General features: G+C 38.9%; 1 protein-coding gene across 1 annotated transcript in view; it reads left to right on the top strand.

The window, feature by feature from the left end:
- The window catches only part of Slc26a7 (solute carrier family 26 member 7), a 114,675-nt gene that overhangs the window by 66,323 nt on the left and 36,062 nt on the right, over positions 1–12,290 (top strand). The window contains exons 6-8 of the mRNA XM_035439968.1: positions 3,538–3,620; positions 5,591–5,738; positions 7,740–7,853. Coding sequence (XP_035295859.1) covers positions 3,538–3,620; positions 5,591–5,738; positions 7,740–7,853 — 345 coding nt within the window. The remainder of the gene's footprint in view (positions 1–3,537; positions 3,621–5,590; positions 5,739–7,739; positions 7,854–12,290) is intronic.

The raw sequence follows: 12,290 nt of genomic DNA, 5'->3' as shown, positions 1-12,290 counted from the left end.
TGATATTGGGTATAATTTTAGGCAAACTAACAAAATATGCTATCCTATGCTATTGCCTTGACACCTCCGTGACACACACAACTATTATCTGGCAATTACTCATTAGCGATTGGAAGGTTTGTTGATTTTCCTGTTACTGAACCAATTTTACCCCTCTGAAAAGATGCTTAGGATTTCCATTGGACAGGGTTGTTTCTTTAGAATATGTTTGTGAACTGGTTAAGTACATCCTATCTTACTTGTAAGGATTGAAGTTTTAAGAACCTTTCCCAGGAGTATCACATTGACATGACCACAGTGCATGTTAATGAGCTTTAAATGGTCCTTGGATTTTCATGTATGTTATAAATGGTATCTAAATAACTTCATAGATTGAAATGTTATGGCATGATCCATGCCATCTTATCTCAAATATGGAGAGGTTAAGAAATGCCTATTGCGTCTTGGAAAACTATATTAAAAGTTTTATAAACCAAAATTAGAAAATCACCTTCGTGGGACAGTCTCCTAATCTAGTCATAAAGCAACTGGCCTTCTCTAAACAATTGGTAAGGCTCATTCCTAAAATGATAGGTATTCCGGAGGTGGCATGGACTTTCAAGACCCTTGGCAGAAGCACCAGTGCAAGCCCAAATACTTAAGAGTCACAGAACAAAATGTTAAAGAAAGCAGGTTCTGGTTTTTCTTTTGTTTGGTTCATTTTAACATTGATTACTGTATCTGAGCTATGACCTCAGAAACCAGGTTATGAGATCCATTCTAGGCTTGCTCTTCCTCCCACACCAGCTTCCTCCTACTCATAAGGTATCCCATATGGATATCCCTGAACCAGTGGGAGATTTGGATATGTCCACTGTACCATCACCACTGCCCCTTGGTCTTCCCAGGATCACTCTGGTAGGGAGGATCCGCTGCATCCAGGCTGGGTGCCTTACACCAGGGGATGATAGATATTTGTGCATCTGCAGCATAGAGGAGAAGCAAGAGTAGAATTTGAGTTGGGCACCTCTTCTTTTTTCTTATAAAGCTTCCAATTTATGGGAAATGTGACAGTTGGAGGAGGGCCAGATTAGAACTATCTTTAGCATCTGGGGCAGAATCCCTTCCTGCCCCTGTTGATGAGCAGTTCTGGCCTATAAATACCTATAATATTAACAAAATACTAAAGAGGAACTTGTGGGCTCAACAGATGAAGAACTAAATCATGTTCTAGAAATAACAGCAAGGGAGCAGGGTGCTGTCTCCATGACCATTTCAGTAACTTAGAGATTACTATTATATCACATTAATATTTATATAGTTTATTCTTGCTTTTTCTTTGTTCAATCCAAATTAGTGTTTTCCTTTTAAGCCCATTTGATGTTTTAGAAACTTTTGTAAGTTCAGTTAAACATCATCCGAAGGCATAGTTAGGAGTATAACTACAAAAGCTGCTACTTATTATTGAGCATTGATTGTTAGATGTTCCTTATTTGATAGTGTCATTTTGTTATGATTTTTCTCTGATTGTGCTTATGGGAAATGTACTTTATGTATATGATTAATGTATCCATTTTAAGAAGATGAATCATTCCAAACTGTTTTTATGGTTTCATTTCTATTTGTCCACAGATTTCTCAAGTCTCATTTTTAGGTGATAAAACTAGTTTTTACTTTATCTCAATGGTGTTCTTATAGTAGCCCAATTTGGTGGTGTTCTTTGCCATTTGTATTTAGACTCTCAAATATAATTTAACTACAACCCAACACAGTGGGTCATGAAAGTGTATAGTAATAGGTCAGAAGAACTGACATATACTATGTTCATCAGCATCTTTTCAAATCATCTAACCTAACCTCTCCACCTAAAGGCCTCAGCCTGTGTTCTCAGGGAGCAGAAATTCACATACTGTAAGAAGGTAGCTCAGGTCAGACAACTGGAAATCACGCAGCTACCAAAAACATTAGTGTATAAAAGAATGTGAAAATAGGTGGACTATTCTCAGGGACACGGCCAGTACAACAGAAGTTGTCCTGGCTCTGGCATGTGCTTAAAGACGACTGTGGGGTAGAGGAGAGAGTTCACTGGATAGCTGTGTAGGTAAGGACTAGAGTTCAGAAACCCTAAACTTTTACAAAGTTCACCAAGGCAAATCAAACTGCTGTAGTAACTGCACTGGAAGGTGGTAATAGGGTATCCCCAGGGCAAACTGACTATCAGACTAGCCATATAGAGGAGCTCTGGGCTTGATTGAGAGACCCTGTCTGAATTAAAAAGGAGGAATAGCAAAAGCAAAAACAAAAACAAACCCACCAACTCTGGTCCTCTACATGTACATGAACCCATGTACATTTGCACACATGCAAATTGTGCCCACACACAGGCAAATATGTATGTACACATGTGACACACATATATACTCATGCATACACACACACACACACACACACACACACACACACTGACTATGGTTGTAGACAGACCAAGTGACCTTGTCTGAATATCTAAATAATATCAAAGTAAGATATCTGAGCCTCCTGAGGGCCATCTGAAAGTCATTTTTTTCCCACCAGTGTGGGAACTGGCATGTTTTACTTCATGAAAGAAATGAAGCCACAAATTTAAAAAAAAGAAAATTAAGGAGGCTGTAAATCAGCATTTACTAGTACCAGAGTAAGAATATTGAACAGTATTTTAGGCTCCTGAGAAGTTGCTCTCACAGAGGGAAAATATGTTTTCAAGGTGTACTCCTTCATGTCATGAGAGAAAAGTAGGCTGAAATGCAAGCTTGCACACACACACACACACACACACACACACACACACACACACACACACACACCACTGCATTTTATGTTTTTTGTGGCTTCAAAAGGGGACATAATTGGGTGGGTACAAAGCAGAATGTTGGAAAACCATGAGATTGCACATTCTGTATTTTGAAAACTCAGAGGAAAATCCTGAATTTTTGAATTATATTTTAGAATTGTTCTTGACACCTGATTGGTGACTGTACATACTTAGTTCAGTGTGGCATTGTGACCCTGTGTTTACTGTCTAATTATCACATCAAAATCAGTGGCGTATCCATTGTCTTGGTTATTTTGCATTCTTTTGTAATGGAACATTGCAAATCCTTTCCCTCAGGAATTGGAACTACATGTTTAGTCATCATCAGTGGTAGCTATTTATTGAGCTGTGTTCTAAGACAACAGAAGTTAATGCTTCCTAACCAAGCTTGCCCCATGCCTGTCAGCCACTTTCTCCTTACCCCTCCCATACTTTATTCTATTTTATTTTTCATTTTTTTAACCTTACTGTATAGCCCATGTTGCTTTCACATTTGAGATCTTCCTGTCTTGGCATTGTGACTGCTAGAATTATGACATGCAACACAACTCTTGGCTTAACTCTTAGTATTTCAGTAATAATAATTCTGGGACATATAATATGTATTTTTAAAGTGGCCTTTGGTAGTAATAACATACACACACACACACACATATATATATATATATGTCTTTCTTTCTTTTTTTCCCCCAAATTGAACCACACAGATCATTGCTGCCTCATTTGCTTGCTATTGTACCAACATGGAAAACACATATGGATTAGAAGTAGTTGGACACATTCCAAATGGGTAATGTAGCCTTTCTTTTAATATGTGTTTATCTGAGTGTTTTTGATGTTCAAAGGGCCTGGACCGCCTGGGTACGTATGGATTTCATTTCTTTTTGTGGCTGTATGAGGCAAAACTCTAATTAATTTTTGTAATAAATTACTAAATCAACATGTGGAGAAAAATAATAATTTTCTAGATTATAAGCTAACCTGTTGTTAAATAATCATGTAATTGTTTTATGCAGCATTTCTTCAAGTAAAAGATTCCAAAAGTATTTACAAAGATGTGGCTAGAAAAATAATGGAGGTTGCTAAATTTGCAAACTCCTGGACTTGGCCCAACTTAATTCTTTAGCCTCATATGTTCTTGTGGTTATTTTTGTTTCACTTAAGTTATGATCAATGTAAACAAGCATCCTATGGAATTGGAAGCCCACAGGCCTGAGTAGAGAGTTATAGAGAAAGTAGTGCGGGCCTAGCATCCCACCTTGTTCTAGTGTTACTCCAGACTTCAAGAGACTGTTTTACATGATTAGCATAGTGAAAGGATAAGGTCCTAGGCTGACAAGATATAGCAGAGAAAACTTAGGAGTCAGTACCCTTCGTATGGGCTACATAACACAGACATATAAAATTTGAGACTAAGTTAGAGTTATTGGGTCTTCTATATTTTATTTTTATCCCTTTAAAATAGAGAAATAGAAAAATTCTTGGAAACTAAAAAAAAAAAAGGATGAATTTTAAGAAATCCTGTGTCTGCTGGCCCATGTAGATGGAGGCAAAGGAGGGTCCTGTTTTTATTAATTAATCACTTTTAACTTTAGTGAAATAAAAGTTCCATTTCTTCATTTCAAGTTTTGTATAACATGTAGCTCAGGATGTGTGGTTATAAAAATCTGTTTTGGGAGTAAGGGGTAGTAAGTGGGTGACAAAAATTCATGGTTCTTCTCCACCTTGTTCACCTTTACTTGAATTCCTTTTTCAGAAACCTCTTAAGAAAATGCAAAAAAAATTAATAAAAAACCAAAACCAAAAAACATGGCTTTGAAAAACCAGAGCTGAGACCAAACCCCCTCTCAGCTGTTCTTCTCGTAACCTCCCTCCAAACATTTTCTCATCCCCACAGTGATTGTGGTGTGGTTGATTTTGGGTTGTTGGGAAAATTAAATCAAACTGTTAATGAGAAAGAGCCCATGTTCGACTCACACACTAGATAGTAAGACACCAAGGAGTATGAAATCACCCCCCCCTTTTCTTTTTACCACAGGGATTCTTTGGGGGTGTGTGTGGCAGAGATAAGTCTCCCAAAATGACAAGGGATACATAAATGGTTATTTAGCTTACATGGTTTTCAAGGGACAATAAGACATAATGGCTGGGTATTATCTGAGAAATGTTTTAAAGATTTCTTTGAAATGAAGCTAAGTGTGGTCTGTTTTGCAACGGAGAGTAGATGAGATCTTCCTACATATTTTCTCTAGTTTGTGTAAGCCATGATTAACTGTCTCATGAAAGGGCTGAGTTAAAAATGTAATTACCATAATGAAGTCAACAGCATATTTGGAGATTAGCTGACATAAAGTAAGCTAGTGTTTGCCTGAAACTCTGCAGCATTCTAGAGAGGAAACAGCTTCAGTGCCAGCCAAATAAATATTTGGAAAAGTTCAAGTGAAAGGAAGGCCCAGATATGCTTTTGTTTCCTACAAGAAGTTTTTGTCAAGTCCGAATTTCTGTGGTATGACCTGAATTCCCTGGACACGAATGTCAGTTAAATGCATGGGTCTCTCCTTGTGGTCTTTCCTACAATTTTGCTTTTCGGCTAAATAATGGTGAAAACACAGGGCTTTGCTGGAAAAGGATGCTTAGCTTTTTCCCTTGGGGTTTCATGTATTCCTTGTAAATTTCAGAAACAGTGCTGTGGAATCTATGGCAAGTTGGTACAGAAATGACAGGAAGGTTGGTATCTTCAATAGTCTTTCCTCTCCTTAGGATCCCTCCACCCCGTGCTCCACCAATGAACATCCTCTCCGCAGTGCTCACCGAAGCTTTTGGAGTTGCACTTGTAGGCTACGTGGCCTCACTGGCTCTTGCTCAAGGATCTGCCAAGAAGTTCAAATATTCAGTTAATGACAACCAGGTGGAGTGTGCCCCCAGCCCCTCTCTAGCCAGGGTGTTTTACTGTTCTTTGGACTCTTCGGTACTGAAAATGTCAAATGTTTGAATTTACAACTTTTCTAAATGTGTAGCAAGAATGGGCAGAACAAAACAGCAGTCTTTGAGCTATTTTTGAGAAGCTGAGAGTCTAGCTTTCCAAGTTTATACTACATTAATTTGTTCATTCCTTCCTTTTATCTGCATGTGTGCCAGAGGACAACCTCCAGGGTTTCTTTCTTTGCTTCACTGTGTGGGTCCTGGGATTGAACTGAGATCATCAGGTTTGGTCACAAGTGTCTTCACCTGCTGAGTCATCTCACTGACCCTTAAAAACATTTTCAGAGACCTATACCTTTGTGCTCTTTTATCTGGTTTTAGGAGAGAATCCAAGCATATTTATCATTTCACAATAGATAACTTTAAACTCTTAGGGATTTCAAAATAGAACACTAATATTAAGACACTCCAGGGTGTGAAGTCCTGTTCCTACATACCTGAGAGTACACACATACTTGTTTACTTAATCTGTTTCTCCCAGGGTCCTTTTCATGTCCCAAGTCCCCACATGGGCCTGAACAGAAGCTCCAGTGAACTGCCTAGAAGCACATTGTCCCTTCACCAGAACTCACACTGGGGTTGTATGACCTCAGTTCTCTCTGTATATGTATATATTAACTCCTGCTATACATGTCTGGGGTAAAATAGTGAGCTACACAAATGAGTGTTTTCATCCACTCACAAACTGCCAGGTTCTTTCTGCTTTCATGCTCAAATCACAGCCCTCATCACCATCGTGACAAGGCTGTATGTCTGCAGGATCCCATCTCTTGTCTGGTCTCTTAGGATATGTCCTAGTCACACTTTCTGTATCACCTTTTAACTCACTAGTCAGGATCCTGGCCCTGAGGAATTTGCACTCTCAGCTCTACTTCCAATGAATCCTGTCCCCTTGAACATCTGTACAACTTCTGCATTGAGATCTGCACTTCATAGGAAGACTTCTGTTGACCAAACTCGTCAAATCCAGGCCTCTCCACACACTTCCCTACTTGCTGTCGTAGTCTGTCTATTTGCTATCTACATTTTCTTGTCAGAATCACATCTTTCTGAGGCTAGAGACAATTGTTTATAGTAACTGATGCCAGTAGCGGCAGACAAGGTGTTAGAAGGAGTTTCATTCATCTAGTAGAAACATAATGACTTGAGCAAGGCCCTGGTGAGGACATGTACACTGCATATAGAGGTTCTGGGGAGAGTCATAGATGACTGTACAGTTTGAAGGCTAGACATGGGAGGATGTGATTGCAATGGGATAGCCCTATAGACCAGTTACTGAGTTCCCATTAGCCATCAAATGTGGGTGCCAAATAACAGGCTGGATATAGGAGTCTGAAGTTCAGGAGCAGTCCATGCTGCAGATGTAAATCCTGGAGTTGTCAGTCTTTATCTAAGTAGTTAGGATATAGATACATAAGAGAAATAATCCTGCATTTACAATTGGTTAGCTAGCAAAGGAAACTGAGAACTGACAACCAGAGAACTAAGGAGAAACTTGGAGTGTGAGGTCCTAGGAGCCAAATGAAGGGAGTTTTTAAGAAGCAACTGTGGCAAATGATTCTTTATACAAGGTAAAGTAAGAAGTAGCCATTGGAGTTAGGCAGACAGAAGTCACTGAGGAAAGGGTGGGAACAGAAGCCCAACTGGGACAACTTGCACTATAGAAATGTACAAAGGAAATCATGAATAGAATTTTCTCACGAGTTTCTTGTAAGGGTTGAAAGAGTGATATGCTTGCAGTAGTTTGGGAGGATTGGAAACCATCAATGAATGTTAGCTATTTATATTTTTAAATTGTTACATCTCAACTGATGAGGAGAATGGAACTGAACATAAACAAGCTTCATTCTTTGACAAGTTCTACCTGGGATCATAGACCGGGATTGTGATAAAGAAATGTTCTGTTCTTCTGTAACTAATCTTGCAGGAATTTTTGGCCCACGGCCTCAGCAATGTGATCCCTTCATTTTTCTTCTGTATCCCAAGTGCTGCTGCCATGGGAAGGACAGCTGGTCTATACAGCACAGGAGCAAAGACACAGGTAACAACTGTTCTTCAGGGAAATGGGCTGTGGGGCCATCTCTCAGAGTAGAAGAGAGATGTATTGAACCTTGAAAATGGTGCTAATTTGTGTTTTCTAAGCAGCTTCTAGAAACCCTTCTTCTCTCCCTCTCCTGCTCCCTATTTCCCGTTATCTACCCCCCTGTTTTCTTATCTTCCCCATTAATGACTTTCCCACAGGCTCAATGATTCAAGGAGCAAACTGCTGAATCCTGCATCCCGTGGCAGCTTTATTATTAGCAACCTTGAAGCCAGGGCTCCCTCTAGTGGTATCTCAGTTAACCTAAACAGTCTGAGTGACTTTCTTTTTTCTATTTTGTTCTCTTCCTTGATATAAAACCAAGCCTATGCAGCATCAGTTCTTGACACTAACATTCTATGTATAACAATGAGAAAACTTGTCAAAGTGCCATTCTATATATGTGAATATTTGGGGTTAAAGAAACAATTGTTTTTTATATATTTAGGAACTCAAATAGATTCTTGTTTTTGCAAGCCTGCTGTATACTAGGTATTATGCTGCAATGGCAAGATGATGGTGATAGAGATGATAGTACTGATGGTGGTGGAAACAATATTGAATTATGTGTCAGGCATTGACTGTCTCACTTTCTGTATAAATGGACGCAGTCTTTTAGGCAACTCACTGAAAGAAGTAAAATTGTTCTCAGTTTCTGTGTGAGAAAGTTGAGGGACAGTTGAAATAATTGACCCAGGTGTTATGTGACAAATTTTTTCCCTGGGGAGACTCAACACACACATCTAGTTCCTACTTGGGGAACTAATGCATTTTATTGGGGTTACATAAAATAATATGAGTGATGGATTACTTACAAGAACAGAAATGATTAAAAGACAGATATCTTACCAAAGCCCACCCCAGCATGGTGACTGCTCACAAAAGCTAGTAGCTGGGAGCACACTGCACAGTGACAGGCAGCTCAACAGGTTGGAGAGAGTCCTTTTTATGTGCCTTAGTTGGTCTAAACCTCTTCAAGTAGCTGGTTTCTGCTCTTACCAGTCTGGTCTTGGTATTCTTGGAAGCTTTGCTTGTCTGCACTTGACTCTCTGCAGCTTTTATTGTTTACTCTTGGGAAGGAGGGGCCCAGTGAATTTGGTGCGTTTCAGGGACTTCCTAAAGCTACTTTGGGTTGTTTACTTCCTGGCTTAAGGAGCTTCTCTGAAAACTGCTCTACAATATCAGGACACAGAGGTAGGGAGTGGCAAAGCTAGGATTTAAACTCAGAGTGATTGCATTCTTAACTAGTGACCTATCAAGAGAATTGATGTATATCATGAGAAATTAACAGTAACAGCTAACTGTAACGATAACTCTTTCTGCCAGCTGCCTGAGTTCTGACACCACGTTAGGGCCCCCAAATAACACACAGAGTCTTATATTAGTTACAATGCTGTTGACCAATGACTAGGATTTCTTATTTGCTAGTTCTGTCTTAAGTATTAACCATAACCATTAATCTATATATTTATAAAGACTTATCTCATCGAGGATGCCAGCTGCATGTGTCCTCTCTTCTCTGGGATCACATGGTGACCCCTCTTTACTACATTTCCCAGACTCCTAGTCCCACCTTTCTTGCTTCCCTATTGGCCAACAGTGCTTTATTTATCAAACCATAAGGCAAACATATACACAGAAGGACCTCCCCAAACATCTCTTTTTTTGTCTAAATAAAAAGAAGGGTTTTAACATTAACATAGTAATATATATATATATATATAACAAAACAGTTATCAAGTAAGAACTATAGTTACAATATTTAGTCCATTAACATTAGCAAGATTTCTATCATCTACCCTATTTTTGTGAGTCTAAAGTCTTATATGTAGCTTATCTTTTATAATGACTAAAGAAAACTATAACCATAACTATCTGTCTACAACTCCATCAAAGACCACAGAAGGATATAAACTCTAGATCTGACAGAGACATCTCGACACCTGGACAGTCACTCAAAGTACCTCTGTAACGTTGGGGTATCCATCTTCAGCCTATAGGCCACAGTGTGTCTGGCAGATTCTCCATGAAACAGGAACCCTACAGGACTGTCTTGTTTTGCAAGTTCAACAGTCACTTTCCTGTGGGTCCTGCATGTCCAGTTTATCAAACAGTCCAGGCAAGAGCAGTTTTTTGGCTAATCTTGCCATGTTGAAAGCAAACTCCATAATGAGTTTCTTCGATGCCCATCTTCCTCTCAGACATATTGGCATGTCAGGCGCAGTTGTGTCTCACCGCCATAAAAAACCTAAACCATTTAAATGCGGTGTATTCTGTAGGTCTTTGAATGGTTTGAAGAATATCTATCCATCTCAAACACATCTTTGTATATCAAGAAAACCTAACTAACCTAACTGTAAGTTTTGACTAGTATATCTGACTTATACAATCTGTATTTAATTATGCATTACATTTTAAAATATATGTATAAACACAATACCTAAACAAGAGGAGACATATACATATCAGAAAATTGATCTTAAAGTTGTATCAATAAATGAAAATCCTACCAATGTAAAGTAGTCATTTATATATCCTATTCCCCCTTTTTCCTTTAAAAAGAGATTGACTGTGATCGTTACCATTTATAACCAACCCCATTTAAATGAAAACAAACATTTATAAACAATATTTGGGAATTTGGGCGTCATTCATCCCAAACTGCTTCCTTCTGGTTGGGGCGATGTCCATACCATGGGGATAATGATAAAACACAGAAACCTGGCCAGGTCCCTGTTTTTGTAGTCTGTAAGGCTGTATCATCTTAGCTGTTTTATAAGCTGGATCACCTGGGACACTGTTTTAGGGGGTCTTGCTTCATCAAACTATATTAGTCTGAAAGGAATCCATAGCTTTACATTTTCTGTGGAAACAAGCAAAAACTCTTTTTCCAAGTAACCTGTCCTTATTTTTAAATTTAGAAGTCATAGCATTTTAAAGTATATAAGTTGGATTAATTTAGCAGCACCTATAATCAAATGTATTTTAGCAGCTGTAGCTCTTTCCTAGGCAATCAAACAATTTAAAGACAACAATATAGCATATAGTATCCAGACTCTCTGTGTATTTTCCATCTTTACATGGCTTATTTATTTATTTTTATAACTCTACTTCTTTTGCTTTTATTTTTTCCTTTTATGAGAACAGGGTTTCTCTGTGTAACTTTGGCTGCCCTTGAACTCACTCTGTATACCAGGCTGGCCTTGAAATCACAGAGATCTGCTTGCCTCTGCCTCCTAAGTGCTGGGATTAAAGGTGCATGCCACCACTGCCTGGCTACTTTTGTTTTTCTTTTCCTTCCTTCCTTCCTTCCTTCCTTCCTTCCTTCCTTCCTTCCTTCCTTCCTTCATCCCTCTCTTCCTTCCTTCCTTCTTTCTTTTAATTACTTTATCCTGTTTCTTTTCTTTCACAAGCCTACATATTTTTTAAACACATTATAAACCTTTAGAGGTTTTACTTTTTCCGTCTGAATCTGTCTTTACTGTATACCTTTATCTTTTTTGGGTACTAGCCTTTTATCTCCTAAACAACATTGTTAAAATTAAAGCCATGACTGTTTTAGCCACTGTCTTTCCAAAATGGCAGGGGTAAATTTACTGCCAGCACTGAGAGCTGTGCTCACTGCCTTGGCCTATGCTGCCATTAAGGAGCATGCTGCCGGCTTGGAGATTTGGTCACTGCCACTGCCAGCTGCTTGTACATAACATTCAGTTGTTAGCAGGGTCTCTTAAAAGAGCCCTGCATTTTTTTCCGCTTATGCTGAGGCAGGAGACCTCCCTTAAGGGAGCCACTGGCATCTCTGCTTGTCTCTAGCAAAACAGAGACCACCTAAGAAAATGCTACTACCAAGGAGTCGTGCTTGTCTCTGTTCTTTTGCTTCTAAAATCACTTTTTAAGCTTTTGTGAAGTTTTTATGTGGAAATTTGTAAAACCATGTGGGTGCCATTTGTAATGATAACTCTTTCTGCCAGCTGACTGAGTTCCACTGCCACGTTAGAGCCCACAAATAACACAGAGAGACTTATTTACAATGCTGCTGGCCAATGACTAGGATTTCTTATTTGCTTGCTCTGTCTTAAGTGTCAACCATAACCATTAATCTATATACTTTATAAAAACTTATCGAGGATGCCAGCAGCATGTGTCCTCTCTTCCCTGGGATCACATGGCGACTCCTCTTTACTACGTTTCCCAGAATCCTGCTCGACTCCTAGCCCCACCTGTCTTGCTTCCCTATTGGCCAATAGTGCTTTATTTATCAAACAATAAGACAAACATATACACAGAAGGACCTCCCCCATCAGCTAACATTGTTAAACAATTCATGCATTGAATGAGAATCCATAAACTATTTTATGTGAAAATTCAAACATTTATTAGAAGTTTATTTATCTTATA

The sequence above is a fragment of the Cricetulus griseus genome, chromosome 2 (assembly GCF_003668045.3).
Source record: "Cricetulus griseus strain 17A/GY chromosome 2, alternate assembly CriGri-PICRH-1.0, whole genome shotgun sequence".
NCBI classification, from domain to species: domain Eukaryota; kingdom Metazoa; phylum Chordata; class Mammalia; order Rodentia; family Cricetidae; genus Cricetulus; species Cricetulus griseus.
The sequence above is the reverse complement of the archived record's forward strand: the minus strand, read 5'-3'. Positions and strand labels throughout refer to the sequence as shown.